Source organism: Acipenser ruthenus, chromosome 3 (genome assembly GCF_902713425.1).
Source record: "Acipenser ruthenus chromosome 3, fAciRut3.2 maternal haplotype, whole genome shotgun sequence".
NCBI classification, from domain to species: Eukaryota; Metazoa; Chordata; class Actinopteri; order Acipenseriformes; family Acipenseridae; genus Acipenser; species Acipenser ruthenus.
Window position 1 is genome coordinate 90,977,597 of NC_081191.1, and position 22,629 is coordinate 91,000,225.

Sequence of the window (22,629 nt, forward strand, 5' to 3'; positions counted from 1 at the left end):
ATCATAGTATTTTTTTTTTTGAAGACTAGTTTGATGATAGGGTGACTTTGGGTGGTATGGTCCTTAAAATGTGGAACAGTGACCCCCTGCCTGGGACCTAAACATGTCACTGTTTCCTTGTGCTGCTGTGAAAAAAAGACTGAAGGAATATACAATACTAATATGCTGCGTGCTAAGCTCTGTGTCACTGATTTAAGTTAAGTAAGCAAAAAAACATTATTTACTTACAGTCTTCCATCTGTTCCAAGAGTGAGAAAGAGTTGGAACTAGGAAAAAAAAAAGTACTACTGTATCGATGTTCAGCATAACATACCTACTGGTATTTACAAAAAAAAAAAATTTATTACCAAATATACAAAATATATATGTATATACATTCAAATATCTGTAACATTGTTGCTTACTGTGTATAATTCAAGTAGGTTTCCCCTGTAAACATTGCTCAGACAGACATAACAGGTCTGAGCCCTCCTTCACTGTACGACGTACTTTTTCCTTTCCATATTTGGCTTTCTCTTGTAGGTTTACTTTGCATTTGGCACTGGCAGGTCATCAAATTAACTGCCGTTTTAAATCCTCAATGGTTTCACAGCTGTACAGTCCAGAATAAAGCCAGCTCATCCTACTTAGGGCTCAAAGATAACTCCACAGATAAAGTCAGATGCCATTCTATTGATGTCATTCATGTACATGTTTTGCCTCCCTTTAAACTCAAGGGCCTGCGTTTGAATTAATCCCATTTATACACTGCACACAACTAGTGGTTTACTGAGTTCATGGTGAGTGTAAACTTTCTGAAAACTATGTTTAAACATTTTTACAAATCATTTAAACACCTCTATGGGTAGCTCAGTAGATGGGAGCCCTGTGGTTGCTTAACAAAAACAATATGTGGTTGCTTAGTCACAAAAAAAAACAAAAAAACAGGGAAGTTGAAGGCAGCCAGGCAATACAGTACACTAAAAAAGTAATTCCTTGCATTACAACTAGAGAAACAAGCACTTCCAGCAGTACTCAAACTGTCAGGTTTCAGTATGTGGGAGGCTTTTTACACATCATTTACCCTGTTTATCTTGCACAGCTACATCATAATTAGGCGGAACCATAGCATTTACATTTTTTGAAAATCACAGGAATGAGCCTCTAATATTTCCAATAATTTATATAAAATATAAATACTGTATTTCAATAAATATGAGCAGGAAATGTATATGCATCCCTAAATTTAAAAAAAAACAAACTAAAAATAGATATACATTATTGGAAGTACATAGAATCCGCACTGTTTACCATGAAGCTGTAAACCACCGGCAGTGAGAAAAGTGTAAATGTAATGTTTTCTTTACAATCCATAAGGGATTCTTGCCGCAAAGTCCCATTTTAAATTTACAGAATGGGCCGCCTAGGCCAGTAATATGCGATCTTTCTTATAATCAAACACAATACTTAAAATACCTTAGCAGCACACTGCTAAGTTCTTCTGTATCCAAAATGCCAGGTTAGTGTGAATGAGCTTTACAGAAGGACATGTTATTTTTATTTTTTTGCACAGGAGTTTGTTCTCCTTAGAGAAGGGCACAGTTTCTGTTCAGTGCGCATGGTGTTTGTGAAATACTGTAGTACTAGTTCCACAGTCTAAATGGCTACCATAAAGCATTGTCCATCTCCGAAACCCCATACATGTCAGACAGTTTTTTAAAGCGGGGCCCCCAGTCGCTGAGATAGTCATAGTCATGGTCGGTGTTCGTGGTGACAGACTGCAGGGAGCTGAGAGAATCCGCCACGGACCCCTCTCCTTCATAGGCATAGGTCTGTAGGGAGTCGTAGGGGGGCGCGCAGGGGTCCACATCGGCCTCATACAGCTTGGCCAGCACGTAGCCGTGAACGTTACTGTCCCCCATGTAGTTCTGAGGCACATAGCGGGACAGGCTCTCAATCTCTGGCACCATGTCCTGTCTGAACTTCACCACCTGGGATTCTCTCGGGTTCCACATGGCGGCAATGTCAAAGGCCTCAGTGTCCTGCTCTCCACCACCTTCATCATCATAGCGCACAATGTTCTCGTGTACATTCTCCTCCGCGTCTGTCAGGTAGGGCTTCTTCCTCTGGCTCCGCAGGGACAGGATGAGCAGGATCATCACTGAAGGAAGACAGTGTAAGGATTTAATAGCAAGCCAAATAATAAATGACATTACATTTAAACAAAATAATGAATGCATTTTAATATTAGAGCAGATCTGCTCAATACTGGGTACTGATTAGCTGCATTATTCTTAATTGAAATGTTTTTTATTATTATTATTATTTAAACAATCTATGCTATTCCCAGGAAGGAATTTTGACAATATATTTGGGAACTCAATATTATTTTCCCTGTTATTATTTAGTTGAACTTTGAAACACTTCTAGATGTAACTTCAGCGCTAGACAGTGATCTCAATGCTGGACAGAATGTCTCTTTCTGAGGAAACATTTTACTCTATAGCATTCACCTGTCCCATGGTTTCAGTGAAGTAGGACAGAACAGCTTATGTAAAGAGGAATTCTCACTGGAAAGGGGCTCCAGAACATGTGGACCAAAGTGAAGAAAATTAAAGTGCTAAAAGGGGAGCAGTAAAGGAAGAAATATGTACAGCTTTTTTAAGGTAGAATAAACCGGGTGTAAAAAACCAATCATTTTCTTACCCATGTATCATTCATGGTATGTGATTTCCAATCCTTGAAACTTGTATTATTGTAAAAATATGTTCTCTTCTAAAGACCAGTATACCCCGTAGAGATTTTTAAACAAAGGAAAATATGGAGCTTTATTAGGTGTGGTCCACTCGTTAAGTATTAGTGTCCACATTGCCATTAAAACTCTACTTCTCTGATACCAATCTGGCTGATACAATTTTAAGTGAATCACAATGGTCAACATAAAACAAAAAATGGCTACCAATATTAACTTAAAAGTAGCCCATGTGTTTCCTATGAACCCATTTTTTTTCTTTACATTTTTTGTAAAAAAAAATTCAATAATAATAAAAAAATGAAACCCTTTTTGTTCTTGAGAACAAATAGTTTTTATTTTCGTTTACAAAAAATGTAAAAAAAAAAAAAAAGGTGTTTCATAGGAACGTGAAGAACATTAACACCCCACTTATTTTGTATTTAATTTTGTTTGTAGCTTTGGGTACGTTACTTTGTTGCAAACCGATTAATTTGCTGTTACAGGGTTACTGAAATTGACCTGATTCCGTTCTATATTACTTTCCTCCTGTTGCCAACAAGTCACATTGTCACATTCAGAGTGCACATGTCTGACATCATACTAATGCTCAAAATGATAAAAAAAAAAAAAACCATGCACCTAACATTGCTTGTCTGCCAATCGCCCCTTTACAACATCTTCCTCTCAATTACTTCACAAACAAGAACGAACCAATTACCCGATCAGCAATTATGAACCATACTTTAAATACAAAAAGGTAAAAATAACACAACGTAAAAATTAAATGTGACATTAAAAAACTCTGGGGCTCGCACCTCAATTCAATTAACAAGACAGGAGTTAAAATGCATCCTTCGAGATTGAGGGGTTTACCTATATTTACAAGATGCTTCTACTTGGTTCCACTTGAGGGCTTTTTGCATCATCAGTGTGAGGCTAATTTGATTATTAATCTCATCTTCTACACCTATGGGAGCTTTCCTGCAGATATTTGCGCTGTGATGCAGTAGTTAATTGCTCCTGTTAATGAGATGCACTAAGTGGTGTTTTTTTCTATTGGGAAGCGCTCACACAGAACACTTATCTTAAGTCTCACGTTGATGATGCAAAAATCCTGTGTGGAACAAACTAGAAGCATCTTGTAATGGTATTTAGCAGAGAACATACTATGAACACACAATGTTGATCTTTTTTTTTCTTAAATAAAAGTCTCAAGGATGTAATGAAAACAACAACAAAAAAAAAACAACAAGATTTGGAAAGCAAATAATATCAATGATATGTGGCTGCAAGTATTATTTACATATTGTAAACCCTATTTATTTTACCTTGAAATCTACCTCAACATGAAATATACATCAACAAAAAAACTATGCTGGCTTACCGAGTAACACAAAAATGCAGGCTAGAATTGCAATGAGAGCTCCTCTGCTTAGGCTAACAGGAAGTGTGTAGGCCTCAGCAGTGCATGACATGACATTCCCTTCTGTGTCACAGCTACACACTCGGATTGTCAGGGTACTGGTACTGCTATGCACAGGCTGTTCCCCATCTGATATGAGTATTGGTAGGTAATAAATACTCCATTCTTTCTGGCTGAAACCTCCTCGCCGGGTCACTATCCAGGCTGTGTTGTCTGAAAAAGAAGAATGATAATTATACCATGTTAGACTTCACACAATGTAAGTCATAAGATGTATTTCTATAGAAATGAATACTGAAAAAGTAACAAATTCCTTACGCTTCCATATTGTGTTGGTTGCGTAATGTTTTAGTTGTTTTTATATTTCCATAAATGTAAAATATCAAAAAGTAGGTGGAAACGTAGCTTTTAATAAAGTTGGGTGCTTCTATTAATGAAAATTCTGAATATGTTTTGTTTATATAATTTTACTGAAGTTTGACTTTGTTTTCTACACTTTTTGTCGTAACATTTTTGTGAACCAAGAAATGTAGATTGTAGTATTTTAATGCAATTTGTTGCTTTGGATAAAGGCCATAACTGTACTGAGGCACAGTTATTTTATTCAACACCTCGACACACCGCTCAGGGCAGTAATGTAAATGATATATTCTGTCTTCTCTTATTACCTTGGTTGTCTCTGAGTGTGAAGTTTGGGTTGTTAGCTGCCTCAGGTGCCAGGCTATAGTAGAAATGTTGACCTCCGAGTGGGTCATCTAGGTCCACGGCAGTTACTGTCTGAATCAGCTAAGGCACAAACAAACAAAATCGATGAGGATAACAGCCTTCTATTACATTAATTGAACTACTGCAGGCTTAGTATTCTCCACTGAATTACATGAATGCATGCTGTCTATCCACAAATAATCTTTCTGAGTAAACATAAATGGAGCTGAAAATGATAGCAGAAGTGGAACATATTATTTACTTACTTTTAGGTTGAACTTTATGTTCAGTTATTCTTTTATACCACATTGCACATTTGACTGTTATTTTTAAAGTTATTTCTCGTATGGAAGCAGCATGGAGACTGGTGCATGCAAAATAACAGAATCGTGCTTATTGCCTATTATTTGCTGCCTCCACCTGCCAAAGTTCATTGTGAAGTTAACGCTTTTTTTCACAACAGCAGTGTAAAGTGGATAAGTGGCATGTATTTGTTTAAAAAACACTGTAAAACATATGATATTGCACTGTATTTTACCTGTCCAGCTTTAGTGTTTTCACAGACAAAGGCTTCATAGTACTTTGCCAGCTCTGGCGGGTTGTCGTTGACATCTATGACTTTCACAGTGACTGACACACTTTCAATTTGTGTGGGGTTGTCTGATATAACAAAAAGGTTAGATGCAGCATTCATGAGTTTTTATACAATTACATACAAGTACATTAACAATATTAAACATAGGATATATTACAGTACAGTTGGGTCATGCAGAAACATAGAATAAACTGTAGCAGCTTGAAACTATATTAAAAAAAAAACAACAAAAAAAAACAATGTACCCAGTTATCATGTACCTGTATGTGATTGTTAACAATATTGACAAAACTTTAACTCATCAACTCGTCTTTTTTGATAGATAACATCCACACCATCAATTGAAAGTTGCCTCAAAAAAATATAATGTGGTAACATTATGAAATAATTACATTGTATAAAAAGAAGAAAAAAACTATCAGTACTGCCTTTTATATTTTCATTTAACCTAAACACATTTTTAAGAGATGCTTGGAGATCCAGTGGGCTGGGACAAGCATTGCTCTTTCATTTTCTGTTCTATTTCTCTTGATTTTGCCTTTTTTCTATGTCCTTCTATTCTATAGCTTTCTGTCAGCTTACTCCAATGGTATTACAGTACATGGTTTGGGACTCTGCCAAGCCAGCAAAAGTTATTGTTTGACCTTGCTGTCTGCTACTTACTCATTTCCATAGCCATAACAGTAATGTTGTGCCAGGAGACCTCTTCGCGGTCCAAGGGCCTTGCAGTCATTAGAGCCCCTGATGTGATGTCGATGTAGAAGTATCTCCCTGGGTCACTGTTCCTCTCAATGGAATATCTTAGAAAACAAAACAGGGAAGCATGGGACTAATTCACGCCAGCATTAACTGCTTATTTACCTTCACTAATTTTAATTCACTGCTGGTGGTTGGCAGTTACATGACAAATACTGATATGATTTGGGAGTCCCTGCTGAGTAATGCATATTCCCTGCCTAAATCATGACACCATGAACTGTGAATGCACACAATATATTTTCCCTTACAAAACATATAACTGTAATTTCCCCCCAAGTGTATGTATTTATCTCTTTTCTAAGGTCATACAATGCACTCAAGCAAGGCCTGGCTGAAATGGCTGATACTGTGTTGACAAAGGGACATCTATTAATTATTATTATTATTATTATTTATTTCTTAGCAGACGCCCTTATCCAGGACGACTTACAATCGTAAGCAAATACATTTCAAGTGTTACAATACAAGTAATACAATAAGAGCAAGAAATACAATAACTTTTGTTCAAGCAAAGTATAAGTGTGACAAACCACAATTCAATAATACAGCAGATAATAGTGATAGTTACATCAGGATATGATTAAATAGTGATAGTTACATCAGGATATGATTAAATACAAAGTACTACAGGTTAAACACTTGGCAGAGTGAGATTTGTGTAGAGATTTGTGTAGTTCTGAGAGAATAATTAATTTGATTACATGAAAGATTAGACCTTTAACATTTTTAAAACCCTATGTAACAAGAAGCCATCCAGTGCCCTTTTCTGTCATGTAATTGTAATTAATTGTCAATTTATTCCTTTCAAAAACATCCCTGCAGTAGTGTTTTATGATCCATTTATAGTACAACTATGCCTGTAGCTGAATTTGTAAATCATCATTCATGCTCGCGCACGAAAGTCCCAAAGTATTTATCATATAGGCATAAAACTGCAGGCACGTGAAGGATACATTCATATGCTATATAATAGAAATTTTGGCATTTCTTTTTGATTGGATTATTTAATAGAATTTACTGTCCCCAGTGATTTATAGTCAAGTTGAAAATGAATAATTTATATGGCAGGCAGACCAAGAATAACTCAAAAACACTGGAAATCGTCAGATAATAATGCACATATAGTAGCCTGGCAACAGTGCGAGCAAACGCATTGCACTGCATACCAATTTTAGTGCATATCTGCAAATAACACATCAGTCTTTCATCATCCATCCTACCCCAGAGTGTCAGACATGGAACCACACAAACATGATGGACAGTTGGGACACCGCATAGCATACAAGTGCTATCGAGGTATGTGCATACTAATGAAATAATAATGAATGTTGGGACCAATTTCATGAACGCTGCTTGGGCAATACGTGCTCTGTCTACTCGTGGGGAAAGGGCTTGTTATGGCAGTGGTCTCTGGCTGAGCGAGGGCCCCTCGAGTGTTATGGCGGTGGTCTGGCTTCGCGAGAGCCCCTCGGGAGGCAGGCGAGTGTCTCTAGCCAAGGCGTTCTTTCGGGCGGAGTTGACCATCGGACACAATGTGAATCAATAAATGAATAGATATTGTTGCTTGTCATGACGTCGTGCATCAATGCGTGGATGAATAGGATGAGCGGGAGAAAGGCAGTGGGCAGGTGTAAATCAACTATAATAATAACGTAACGGACAGATTGGCGCTGGCAGACTAGCTATCAAACTAAGTGGCAAATTACTCTTTAACACCGATAAACTGGATGTCCATCCCTCACTCACTCACCAATTCTCCAGATCAACGAACCATCTCAATGGATCCAATAGAAAATCTATTCAGGGTACAAATTTTGCCGCAGGTCATCTAAAGATCTGCTCCAAACTTTCATCTTCCAAACCAACCGTCACAATGAGTACTGGAGTTCCGTCAGCATTCTGTACTCTCCCATCAAGGACAGCCTAGAAACGATGTTGTCTATGTGGGTGCCTCCGGCATGGCGAAATCACCACCAAACCTGTTCCTTGATCCATTATCGGACCCCTGCATCGGAGACCTTAAACTTCAATCTCAGGTCACATATTCTGTAGATTTAAAGCATGTAAAATATTGTATTAATCGTACTAATTGCCTTTGTGCTTCTAGCTGCCGAACTTCGGTCTCGGCTGGTTATCGAGGCGTCCTGCTGCAGTTCATATGGATCTTGGGCTTCGGTCTCTTGTCACATATCCGACATTTGGAGCGAGTAGAGCTTCGTCCTGGACGCGTTCATCCCTCCTGCTCCCTCTGGCAGCCCGTCAGGGTCCTGCTGCAGTTCAGGGTGGTTTCTATTTTTCTTAAACATAGTAAACCTGATAAATTAAGGGAAGGAAAAACTGTTCAAATTGCTCGCACTAATTCTGTTTTCTGTCCCCACACTCCCATGCTGAGATATCTGGACTCCAGACCCCAATCCGCAGCTCTGGACCTGCTGTTAACTGCGCAGAACCTGGCAGTCCGGGTCCTGGTTCTGCAAGACTCCAAGATTTCCAAAAAGACGGCCCTTCTTCCTCAAACTATTCATGCCATTCCTTCAGGACTGGAGCTGCAACCACAGCTGCTCAGCGAAACATTCCTGCGCATGTCATAAAAAATGCTTAGCGGTGGTCTTCAGATGTTTATGACATCTACGAAAGGAACAACAATAAAGACTTTCGCTGCTCAACAACACTCGGAACCTGCATCCTAAGAAGGACTTTATCCCAGGATCCAACCCTACCATATCCTTTCTTATATTGAAAGAAAAAACTAAATTAACTGCATTCTACTATATGATGCCACCTATTATGTATAACTATGCTATATATATATATATATATATATATATATATATATATATATATATATATATATATATATATATATATATATTGTAGGCCTGGAGGTCTAGGGCCCCTGGAGATTTTTCCTTTTAGGTTTTTTTTTCTTCCCTCCATTACCTTCAATCACACAAAAAATAGGTGGTATAGCTGGCCATAACTTTGTACATTGTATAAAAAACTGAATTCAGTATATTGTTTGTTCAGCATATAGCAGGTGGATTATGGCTGGGATGTTCAAAGGGTAAAATAATACATCAGGCAGCTATTGGTAGATACTGATCTCAATTATTTCAGCAGTGTACCACATGTCCAGGTGGTTACAATCAAATTGTTGCCTCATGTTTTTACATGGCCATTGGCGTTCAGTAGCAGTCGTGCTCTAGAGCTTAGCAAGGGTCCCAGGGCGCGGCTCAGGGGTGGCACAAGCGAGCACTATTTTCCACCTTGCTCTGCTCTAGGTGGGTAATAACCATAACGTTGCCCTGCCTTCATTGTATCAAGCCACTAAGGTTGCAGCCGTGCTCTAGACCACAAGATCAGCATTGCTGTCTCACCCCGCGCAGGGAGCAGCGTCGGCTGCTGGAATACCAACGCACTCTGATCGAGGGTACATCATCATGTAGTTAAATCATCTGGTTTTGCGTTATTTAAAAAATAACTTGTATTTTGGGGAGATGCAGTCCTGCCTTTGCTTAACTATCGAAGGCCAGGTATTTATCATGCAGCAGGTCAATTGGTTTGGCAATTTAAATGGCCTCGTCTGTTGGGGAGGGCAGCTATCTGCCCCCTGCCCATGGATTTCCTTCAGTCAGCCTCTCCGCTTATCAGCGGAAATATTTATGGGCAGGGACACCCCGAGGCGAGGCCAAAGGCCAAAGATGTATTATATGTTAAATGTGTTATCCTAGAACGTATAATATGCATAAAAGTGTTATCGTGTCTGTAATTTATCTGTAATAAATATTTTATCTATCGCATGAGTTCCCTGACTGAACTCGTGCTCTGCATGAATTACTAATTGATACTTTTGGGCACTAACTGTGTTAGCATATCGACACTGCCACCTAAAGATAACTTTCCAGGACTACATCTTTATTACAGGGGAATGAGGAAATAACTGAAATTCTACTCACTTGCTCCTCACATACTTTTTTTTGGCTTATTTAACCAATTTATTCATTTATAGTTTTGACCTCTTTCGGTAAGTTCATCATTGTATACTATGTGTTGTATTGGAAAGACTTATTTTAGTTAGCTCAGCTGGAACCAAATTTAAACCAGTGTCTTGGACACAATGACACCAGATGCCTGTATTGGCACAAAAATGGCAGTTTCTCCAGAAATGCCCAATTGCAACCCCTGGCTTACCTCACAGAGTTATTAGATACATCTAGGTCCTTGGCAGAGACTGTCTGGAAGATGGTACCAATCGCCACATCTTCAGGAACCTCCACATAATAGAATTTGGAATCAAATTGTGGGGGCTCGTCTACATCCTCTACACTGATATGTATGATGGTCACGTCACTGAACGGACCCATCCTCAGGAAACGGTGGTCCAGCTGTGTGTTGGCTCCCTCTACTTTTAAGGTGTAGCTCTTCTTACCTTCAAAATCTAGAGGCTGAAACAAATAAAAAAGAAAGGAATGAAGTTTGGTGTCATTTCAAGTCTGAAGTCACGTGGCTTGTTGTTACTGAAAAGGGTGGAAGGGTTTTTGGAAAGTGATTAGAAAGGGAGATCAGGGGTTTCCGTGTATAGACCGAGCAGCAGAGGATCCCATGGCTTTGTACTATAGAACTATTTACTTTCCATGAAGCAGCATAATATGTGCGTTCAGAATATCTTTGGGTCAGGTTCATCATTTTGTATATCCTTTTAAAAAATGTGTTGTGGCTCTCCTAAGCTTGTGTGAAGTAGCAATGTAATGTACTCTCTGCATAAGCCACCAGGGGTTCTTCTTATTAGTTCCATTTTTTATGTTTACCTGCTTTCAGAGCTAACATCTTGCCCAAAGGCTAGTTGCAATGTGGGGATACTAATGAAGGAACAGATGTCACAGATAATTATGCAGATACTTAGCACACAGTTCTATAATTACCAGCAACTGTTTTTAAAGGACCTAATACCCGACATTAATATTTAATATGGCTCAAAGCAATTTTTGTTACAGGTTGAAATGTACCTGACGGCTTTGTAAAGGTCAAATTCTTTAATATTTGGTAACTTGCCAAATGTTAAAAAGAAAATGCACCAACATTACCTATATTCTGTGTTCTAATGTGGGCACACATATTACCTATTTTCCAGTTGGCCTTTTCTGTTTTATTGCCAGGAAATTGCAACTGTTTTTTGAATATTTAATTTGAATGGAGAAACTGGGCTATCTGTTGTTAGTTTCTAGTGGATGACCAGTTACCAAATTACTGGGGTCTACTAAAATAACATTGCAGTTCCTTCGAAATCTCTTCAGTTAGATTTAATATGAGCTATCTACTGGTTTTGCAGACCCTGATTAGCACTAATCCTGGATTATCTTATTTTACTTAATCTTGGATTACCTAAACCAGCCATACTGTATATGACAGATCATCCACATAATTAGAGGAATAACAAGAAACAAAAAGCAATAAGATTGAAAGCTCAAAAACAATACTCAAGACAGTAGGATTTCTGTGGAAGCGTTTCAAATAATTATTCAACTACAATCGTCTGTTTCTTACTTTTCTGATGGTTATAATGCCAACTTGGTTTGTGGGATCAGTACTGATGTCAAACGTGTCTCTCCCGTCCCCATCAATGATGGTGTATCTCATTTCAGCATTGATTCCTTCATCCAGGTCCTTAGCCCTCACCCGGCCTACTATGGAACCAACTGGGGATGACTCTGGCACACTCATCTGGTACAGCTCTGTTACAAGACAAGAACAAAACGCTTTCAGGTTGTCTTTCAAATTCAATCATGTTAACCAAAAGAAATACGCTGACAGTCTTTTCTAATCTAAGGGTTTGTTGTAAACAGCCAAAGTGTACTGTTCACTGAAACCGTGAAGACTGCACCTCATGTTTGGTCAATGAAAACAAAAATTAGAAAGGGATATAAGAATCGTCTAAGAAAATAATTAAACAAAATTGGTCATTGCTACCTGGCTTAAACATTATAAAAAATCTAGGAGAGGTAGCAAATCGTGAAAGTGGTACAATGACCAAACACAAGCTGCATAAATAATGGAAACCTGTACTATACATATATTTATATAGGTTAGATAAATAATTCAACAACAATAAAGCACTTGGTGGGTGTTTGTTACAATGATATGACTTCACCCCTGGGCAGAATGAAAAAAAAGAGTGTGGTTTTCCCATGGTAACTCCACTGGGTAAGAACATAAGAACATAAGAAAGTTTACAAACGAGAGGAGGCCATTCAGCCCATCTTGCTCGTTTGGTTGTTCGTAGCTTATTGATCCCAGAATCTCATCAAGCAGCTTCTTGAAGGATCCCAGGTACCATGGTACCAATTATCTTAAAAACTTTCAATATTCATTGACTGTACTTACATTATAATCTTTTTATGAAAGCGTTTTAATAAATAGGTTTGTTTTTAGGAATAAATGAATATGTTTCATGTCTGTGATTATCTCATTTTATTCATAACACACATTTATATATATTTTTAATCATACTGTGTATCCCATCCACACAGTACAGAAATAAAACAACATTATCTTGGGTTGTGGGTTAATTAAAGGTCAGTGTCGAAACAAGTCTAAATGGAGTACCTGGATCACTAGGCCAGAGAGTCAATAATATATCTGTTAGGAAAAATTAGTAATATGGACTGAAGTTTGCCATTTGGTTCCACATCTATCCTAACGGGCAGTGAATGGAAACAGCTTGCAATATAACCCATTGGGATTGAGTTTGTTGTTTGGACAGATGCTGAAAATGCTGTACAGAACCTACAAGACCTAGTGGCACAGGGACAAAAGACATTGGAAAGTACTCACTCTGTGCAAATTTTGGTGGATTATCATTGACATCACTAAGGGTGATATTGACAGTCGTAGTCCCAGCTAAGCCTCCCAGCTGCCCGGCCATATCTTTGGCTTGTATAATCACTTCGTAATGCTCCTTGGCTTCCCTGTCCATGTTTGGCAGAGTCACTCGGATGATGCCTGCAAGTTCAACAGAGTCCAGCCATGAAATACAACTTAATAAACAAGCAAACCAGTAAAAAAAGGCCATGTCTAATTTACCTGTGGTGAGAAGCATACCACTGTGACTCACATTGTTCCTTTACAAAGACTTCCAATGTTCTACAGCACTGTTGTTGATCAGGCCCTTGCAGTTTAATTCCACGTCAGGTTAAATGCATTTTTTTCCCCCTAATATATATTTTGAACACTGATGAGTATGTGCCATACATACTGACACAGCTTATCTTTGCTTGTTTCAACAAATGTATTTTGTTCTTATCTGTTTACTCTGAGACATCTGAAGATACATTGAAATACATCAAAGTGACCACCTGATGGCAGCATTAGCTACGTTACAATGCAGAAGACGAGAGCAGTACACATCTTATTGTGGGTACCTCTTAATACACATTATGTGTTAGAGCCATAAATCACATTCCCGGTCCAATTTTATATACAAACATGAATAACCCAATATATACTTTTTGCTCTATTTTTCACAAAAAAAGTATTCTTGGATAAATATAATTTACAATTTAAAAGTAATATGTATTCATGTTTCATTTTCAGAATTAAATAATTCATTCATTCAGCATTAACTGTGTGTCATTGAGTACCTGTTCTGGGCTCCACAGAAAAGTAAGGCTGTCCGTGTAGGATACTGTAGACAACCCTGGCACTGTTGCCATAAGTGGGGTCATCTGCATCTGTAGCTGTCAATTGCAGAACAGAGGTACCTAGGAAGTGCAAAAGCATTACAAGTCATTAGATTGTGTTTTTTAAAGGACTGTTTAGAATAATTCAGGACTGGTGTGTTATTATTAAAAAAAACAGCTTCTGATTTTGGAATCTAATATATTGTATCTGATTGGTATTCTATACTACAATGATGACAAAGTAAAAGTAACATGAATAGATTTGGATTTAAAATAAACCTTGTTACATCATTAGAGAACTGTTTACATTAGAATTATTGCTTACCTATCACTGACATCTCGGGTACAGACGCTGTGTAGGGCCCATCCAGAAACTGGGGTTCGTTATCATTAATGTCCTGGATTTTAACAATGAACTCTGACTCGGGTTCCAGGGGCATGCCTGTTCGACGTTGCAGTGCCTGAGCCCGTAGAATATACTGAGCTTTCACTTCCCTATCCAGCCTCTGGGTGGCATGGATATCACCAGTATCGTCATCTATAGTGAACATAGTGCCAGCTCCTTCTCCTGATAAGATGTATTTGATAGAGCCGTCCCCTCTGTCCATGTCTGAATGAAGCTTAAAAATAAGAAAAGGTTTTATTCATAACAATGCACTTGCATAGTTACTGTACTACTAATTAAATACAATTGACTTAAAAACATTATTTTGAAACCTGGGTGTAATTGGTGATGTCAGGACATTTATAACTTGACTGTTCCTTTTGATAAGAAGAAGATACACATGGTTGTGAATGAGAAGAGTCCATTTGGCCTACCAAGGGCTCATCTCTTTGAAACACAAATACATTTATCTGGTTATTAAAATTGTTGATTGGTTAATAAAATATTTGTTTGAAGAAAGGGGAATCTCAATGCATTCCAACATTTCCTCAACCACAGTAATGTTTTCTTTATCAATTTTTTAAGATGTAATCAATAATGACAAAGAAACTGCTCTGCAGTATGTAAAAACAAATGTATTTCAAATTATGATTAATGTTTTATTAATGGAAAATACAACTAACTACTTATCTGAGAGGAGCAATTCAATTTTAATAATATAAGAAGGATCTCCTATTACAGTAGATCTGTCATGGTAGAAAGCTGGAGCCATTTTAACTTAATAGCAACTTTACAACCAGAACATTTGAAAAGTCTACAGTAGATGTCTGGGTTAAATGATGCATGTTGCAGCCTAGTACAGCAAAAACGTATTTGATACCAAGATAGTTTGCATTATTTCAGCTGCTGACTGTAATAAAACAATCCTTGGTTTTCAACATAAAATTCTTAGATCCAGAGTCTCACCATAATTTTACTTAATTATAGTCCTGAGTGGCACGAAATCTCTTGTAGATTAAAAGACTGCTCTTGGTAACCAGTCATAATGTGTCTGGTCATATCAGGATGATGACAGCAAAGCTATCAATTACCTAGTTCTTCTGCAGCTACCACTGGGAATCCCTGAAGCTATAGTTCTACGACTACCACACTAAGTTGTGCACTTCCTCAGGGGAGAACAAACCTAGAGTTATTCGTTCAAAGAAACTTGTCATATGTTATCAAGTCAAATCCTATCTGATTGCAAATAGGATATCATTGGCACCCTTATTGCAGTTAGTCCCTTGATTTAGGGCATTGCTGCGTGGGTTTCTCAAAGCCTTTTTACACCATCACTGTAGCTGTTTAGCTGTCATGACATTCTCCTGCTACTTTCCTAAGCCTTTCAGCTTTAGGTCTTGTGTCTAGTTCTTATTATAACTACCGATTATTATAACAGTAATAATAGGTTCAAAGGGTTTCTCTAGTACCGGTCCACTTAGAAAGTATCTGAATATTCTACTTAAAAATATGCTGTTTTTGATTCATAAAGCACATATTTCAAACCACCACCTTGTTACCTTCCTATATTTTACACATACCTTACCAACATACAAAGGCTCCGATCCTGTGTACTCTTCCAGAACAAAAAACTGGTTCCAGACCCAGCCTCTCTTAACTCTTTGATGGTGCTCAAGTGTTTCGTCAGACTGCAGCAATGTCTCATCTGATTGCTTTTCATTTTCCCCTCTAGTCTGCAGTGTGGGTTCCTCAGCCGTGGCATGTTGAAGGTGTGCCAGAATTATTAAGCACAAGCAAAGTCTGCTTTTCAGCAAATGCTTATCACCCATTTTCAAGAATGGTGCTTCCTTCGATCAAAGGATTTTATTGCTGCACCAGAAAGCAGCTTTTGAGAAATCTTCTTTAAGTTGGTCAATATGGTAAAATTGGCTCAAAAATCTGATATTTGAGATAGATTGTTCATATGTTGTTTATTCTGTTAAAAAAGAACACAAAACAGTATATATATATTTTTTTGTTAAAAAAAACAAACATTTTAAAAGCAACACATATAACCCAAATTCCTATAGCCCTTATCAAGCCTTTTCATTTATAGGGCCAATACTGCTTGAGACACTGCCTACATACAAAATGATACGATGTGACCAGTGTTACATTTAAGCGCCTACCAATTTACAAGACAGTACATGACATACACATTCACAGCTGTGTCTCCAGGTTCCTGGTGTGCTGGACCAGAATCCCAAGGCTGGGAAACACCATTATAAACTGTGTTTTATTTGTAACCCCATGATAGGTGCATGCAAAGTGGAGCTTGCTGAACCTGTGCAGCTCTAAATAATGGGACTTATTATCCCCTGGAGATACACATTAGAAATCCTTCTGAAAATATACTGTTGCAACTTCGGCTCTGTGATTTATTAGAAAACGATTCAGTACCATCAGCCAATCAGCTTCTAGCTCTAGCAGGCTTTTATCAGACTTAAAATCAATCCGCGCAAGCACTGACTTTTTCATTTTGACATTCCGTAATGAAAGCTCAGTTCATCTATTGGACTGTGTAGGTGAAATTGGTATGTATATATTACATGGTATGTAGTTTTCACTTGTAGTTGAAATTAGTGCATACAAGTCACTCGGCAGTAGCCTGAACCTGAGGGTGGTGTGTGTGTCGCCATAAAAATAACAAAGCTATGTTCAAAACTGGAATCAGTTAGAACAGGTTTAAAAAGATATCGTCTAAGTTTTAAGTTGTTCAAAACTAGAATCAGTTAGAACTGGTTTAAAAGACTAATATAGCGTAATAAAAATAGTTTAGAGTAATACAAATGAGTTAGCTATTATTGGGTAAGTCTGGGATGTTGGCAGCATGTGATAGGCTATATGTTAATGAATGCTTGTTTTGCTGCTTGTATAAGTAAGAACTGTAAAGCAGAAAACCTGTGAACTTCAGTGCTGTTGAGGGTCACCCAGTACTTTGAGTTTCACTGTACTGTGATGCTGTTAGACTTCTGCTTTCTGTGTAATAAACTACTTTTGGTGAGAAACATTATCTACAAGATCTTATTGACTTCTTTGATCACAGTAACATCACCTACAGACAGCAAATACTAAGCTAAGATACAACTGGTCCAAATTTATTTTATTGTCAGTCAAAACCAGCCAATCAATACCATGCACTGACAAAAGCAACCCGTCCTGTACCCGCAACTGACAAATCAGCCAATCAAAGCCTGTCAGCTCGAATGGATCTCAACATCTTTCAACAACAACAAACCGAGACACAAACAATTCAGTAACATTGCTCCATTCATATATCTAGCACTGTCCAGATAAAATATAAGCAAGGGTTTACATGACTGGTATGCAGGTACGCATTCGAACCATAACAAAAAATGCAGACTTCCATATTGTTCTTTAAGATGTAAAGGCATACCATAAGTACATTTTTAACAAGCATGTTTCATAAAGGCAGCAAGGGTGTTCACGCTTGCAAGGTGACCCATACCTGCCTGACCTCTGGATTTTCCCCAGTGACTCACGGTTTTCTATTCAGTCTCAGAGTCTCCGGGTAACTGAGCTGATCATAATTAAATATGTCCCCATATTTCACATAAGACTGAGGGTTCCAATTTAACAACAGTCCCTCCCTGCTAGCACTATCATTGGCTACTTCAAGTTTTTATTAAAAAATGGAGAGTGATAAGTGGAACCAATCCAGTTCATAACATCAATAATTTTCTTTTAATGGGCACTTGAAACAACCAATGATAGCAGGGATCTCTGTTAAGCCTTCCATTAGAGGGATGCAGTTACAGGAAGTGGCTCATTGACGGTTCACTTCCCAAACTGAGCGTGGGTGAGAGGTGTCGATGTTTGACACATTTAAATGTGGATTTAAAAAATACATTTACTTAACCATTTTACTTAAAATAATATATTTTCCCCCTTCAGTTATATCCTTATATAAATACTGTTGTGCCGTCAAGCTAACGTGTTCAACAACACTATAAGGAGATAAAGTGTTTGGGTTTTTGCTTTTGAATGACAGGGGCAGCAATATGGTGTTAGGATATTGAAATAAATAGAGAATGTCTGATGATTTATTAAAAATTGTAATAACCAGCAATCCGGACTCCTACCTAAACATTCATGAACTATTGTTGTGGTCTCTGACACTGCCTTCACAATTGTTTGAACTGTCGGAGGAGGTGGAGCTAGACATAGACAGTGACTTGGATGATGACCCATAATTTAGGTGCATACCTAACCATTTCTGCTGGTACTCATGTGAGAACCTAATGATAAAAGTTACGTGAACCCCCGACTATAAGGAACTCTGACAAGTAAAAAGTTTTTTGTTTGATAATTTTTTTTTTTTTTTTTATCTAATTGTGTATGTGATCCTTTGTGAACTATTTTCCTAAAACTTCTCAGCAGAATTATACCTGAATCATTACAAGTTCACACTAAATATAGGGTGTGAAGTGTTGTTTTAAAGGAAATAATGATAAAAATCGTTGAAGGCTCTTCCATGTGGTAGTTGACCTTGACTTTCATGAGCGCCCTCTTCTTCGACTCAGGACGCATGACTCCAGTTGCGGTCACCTGCCACACGGTAGAGCCTTCATCGATGGGCACTATCGCGTAAGTAAATGATGGCAATCTGACATTTTACATTGGCATGTAAATCTATATGTAAAGAAAGATACTTTACACCACCCACCACCACCCTCTCTTGCTTCTCTGCATATAATCCTGTGCCAGCAAAGCACGTTGACTATTCAGAACCCTTAGGAAACATGGGGCCCTAGGGTTGGCAACAGGAGTATTTTAGAAAGTATGATCTAAAATAAGTACTTTAAAAATAGCTTGAAAAAAAAAAACCAATCAGCTATTGTGTCTCACTGTCACTCTTAGAATTTCAATAGTCAGTTAATTATTATTTAATGGGGACAAAACATTTTGAGTCACTGGTGGGCAAGGCTCTTTTGTTGGATGTCTCCACAATGAGTCTATCTCGCAATTCCCCTCCATAGACTGAATGACATGACTGAGTGGAGGAATGCTGACCTCCATTAATGGTCCTTTCTCCACATTCAAGTGGCCTGTTGTTGTAATGAAGTCAAATTAGCCGGTGACCTCATTTAGGGTCACAGATTGCAGCTGTTTATTTTCCTTTGTCATGTTGTGTTTAATGAGGTGACATCACCTTATTGTGCTGCCAAAAACACTCTACACGTCTTTTTTTTCCGCTAATATTATGGCTTTTCACTTGTGAAAAGCAGCATTTTTTGTTTGTTTAAATAACCACACAAGTTGCTTGGAATATGTTACAATATGATACGCTTGCTCCGATAAATAAAGGAATGCAAAGCAGTTCCCACAATATGTTAAGCTATTAGTCTTGGGTCCAGAATTGCAAAGTGTTTTATGTGGAACAGCAGCTACTGCAGGACTGCTTCCATATTGGTTGGCGCAGATGGAAGTCCAAAGTCCTCAGCTGTCTAATACTCAAGCTGTCTGAACCAATTGTATTTGCACAGTAATTACAAACAATTTAACATATTTCAAATTTAACAAGTGGAATGGAAAATGCAAACAAATACCATTTCTTAAAAATACAGCTGTACAATAAGATAATTCTTATTGACGGCAAATATAAACTGATCCATCAATCTATGGAGATATTGATACTGTACGGCATACTTTTTAACAAGCTTTGTTGCTGTTCCCCTTAATCAATTTCCATGGAAAAGATTTAAGAAGCACAGAAGCAGAAAAAAGCCAATGCTCTCTAGAAAGGCCCACATTGAAAAGTTAAAAACTGTGTCATGTCTAATTTGTTAACAACAATCAATTTCTCATGGTAAAAATTGCCACCATGGATGCAGTTCATATCTTCGACCCCAGAAGCACAAAATGAAGTCATTTCTCATCAATTCCTTTGTGTTGTTCATTCTTGCTTCCAGTTCCGTTGCCTAGGACACCTATCTCTGTCCTTGTTCCTGCTGCAAAACGTTGCATGCAGGTTTTCCAGTCACTAGTTATGAATGGTGCTTTTGAGTCTCTCTGGATTATATGAAGACCCCCTTTATCAGACAAAGATGTACCACCCTGTAGAAGAAAACTCAGCCAGGAATCTAGTTTTAAAGCAAACAAAAAACAGTGACTACAAATGAATAAACTGGTGAGAAACATCCCACGCTGTTACTTTCATCTACATTCATGTTTAAGAACTCTCTATGAAGGCAAGAGAACAGGACATTAAATTGTTATTTTCAAAAGGCACACTTTAGCAATGGGATGCCTTTTTATTGTCTGCAGCATGTAGGTTCAGAAGAAAGGCTTGAATCACAATAATCTGGTTTTACTCCTAGAGTGTTTTTTTTTTCAGAAAGCAGCAATCTCTGTGCTTCGAACCTGTCACTCCCTCCTTTAATTGCTCTATGCCCCGTTCTCAATGGAACCTGTCTCTTTGGTGCAGCATCCTCCCTTGAGGAGGTTTAGTATAATGTATTCTTAATTATTTTTTTGCACCTGATCTGTAACTCAGGAACATTTTCAGACATCAAATTGGGGACTGATAACCAGGATCCTAAAAAGCCGTTCAGCCTTTTCCCCGCACAGAGCCACCCCCACCTCCCCTTTGTCCTTGCAAGAAAAAAACAAATATCTGCAAAGCCTCTTTTACAGGCTTTTTAATCATTTGTTTATTACTGGGAGGCATAAAAGAACATTGTCAGTTATGACGAAATTGAATCAAACAAACTTGCATTCATATCAAGCACTGGTGCATGGAAAGGATGCCATTGTGATTAAGTGTCATGAGGCAAGTTTGTAATCAGTGTCATTTTGGACATAAATTGAATCTGTGAGGTAATTGTGTGTGTGTGTGTGTGTGTGTCCTTGTTTTAGCGATGAAATAGGATATGAAAGGATTAAAGAAATCATCAGCCAGTAGACTGTTACCTTTCAGAAAACTGAATGTTGTGAAAAGATAAACTTACTTAAAAGACGAGGGGAGGGTTAGCTTCAGATCAAAAAAGTTCAGCAGCTTTTAAATCTTTAATCTCCTTCTCAGAAACAACTAAAGGTGTGTAGCTCTTTGTACTATATGGAAATGTGATTGCTGGTCATCTGTATGTTTTTCATATAACATCTAATTAAGACTTTTCAGTTTAATGTTTTAGAACACTGTAGGGCAGATACAGTCCTTTATTGAGTACCTCTTAACCTCTTTAAATTGCAGTGAATAAAGCCTCTGCAGTGAATTTCAGATATGTAGCTGTTAGGTCAACATAATCAATGCAGCTTGTTTTATCAACCTAAATACCACTAAACAAGTAGAAATCATGCATTTCTAATGGAAATTATATATTTATAACTGTTCATTCCATAAGCTTCAAAACGTATGTATACACTACATCCTTGAAAACATATACTGCAAATGTTACCAAATAATAGACTGCAATGTTTAACAAAGATCACATCTGACCAAAAACAAAATGTCTACTTGAGGGTTGTCCATTTTTAAGCATCGGTTGCAATTTCCTGATTTAAGATTTCAGCTACGGTATATTTTTTTATGTTAGGACTTGAAAAGCTCAAATGCTTGAATTTGAATTTGATTTCCATTACACGAGAGTAGATGTTAAAACTTCATGCTGATTTGAACTCGGCTCTCGCCAAGATAAGCACCAACTAAGACGTAGCTTTACAGTAAACTAATGTGATCCATATGCGTCTCCATCCATTTACGTTTCCTTCCATATGATGATGTAGATATCCTTCTGTCTGGTGTTAATGGCTGAAGTGTAATGCTGGCTCCAGGGATCAGCTTATTTTGCCTCCCTGGCGCATCAGCACACACAACGGCTGCGATGCTGGCTCCGGGGATCAACCAAAGTGCGGCCTCCCCAGCGCATCAGCATGACAACCGTCTGGATTGAGCTAAGTAGGGTACATCTCTGGGGTTTTCAAGTGGGCACCTTCCATCCTCAGTGTTTCGTCGACTAGCCCACGACACCTCAAGAGGGCTCGACGGTGATTCTGGCGTCCCAGCATCACCCCCCTCCGTCCCCCACTCAACTCAGCCCAGCTTACTTACCTGTCCCCAGCCAGAATCTTTCCGTCTCAACCACAGCCAGTTGCTGCTCCTCTCTGCTGCTTCAGATAAGTTCTTCACTGTGCGACGCAACTCTTGGCCACTGAATCCGACGTCTCTGAGAAACCGGGTTGTAGAGTGTGCCACAAATCCTCGACAACCCACTTCCACTGGGTAAACCCGAACTCTCCATCCTCGCTGTTCCGCTTCAGTGGCTAGTTGAGCATACCGCAGTTTCTTCCTCTCATACGCCTCATCTACAGCGT

At 38.2% G+C, this 22,629-nt stretch overlaps 1 protein-coding gene across 1 annotated transcript in view; it reads right to left on the reverse strand.

The window, feature by feature from the left end:
• Positions 1-322: 322 nt before the first annotated feature.
• LOC117394660 (cadherin-20-like) overlaps positions 323-22,629 on the reverse strand; it is a 48,969-nt gene continuing 26,662 nt past the window's right edge. The window contains exons 2-12 of the mRNA XM_033993054.3: positions 15,837-16,231; positions 14,197-14,491; positions 13,833-13,952; positions 13,027-13,194; positions 11,740-11,927; positions 10,387-10,640; positions 6,100-6,236; positions 5,380-5,501; positions 4,805-4,922; positions 4,098-4,349; positions 323-2,140 (exon numbers count right to left, since the gene is read on the reverse strand). Coding sequence (XP_033848945.3) covers positions 1,644-2,140; positions 4,098-4,349; positions 4,805-4,922; positions 5,380-5,501; positions 6,100-6,236; positions 10,387-10,640; positions 11,740-11,927; positions 13,027-13,194; positions 13,833-13,952; positions 14,197-14,491; positions 15,837-16,085 — 2,400 coding nt within the window. The 5' untranslated portion in view covers positions 16,086-16,231 and the 3' untranslated portion in view covers positions 323-1,643. The remainder of the gene's footprint in view (positions 2,141-4,097; positions 4,350-4,804; positions 4,923-5,379; positions 5,502-6,099; positions 6,237-10,386; positions 10,641-11,739; positions 11,928-13,026; positions 13,195-13,832; positions 13,953-14,196; positions 14,492-15,836; positions 16,232-22,629) is intronic.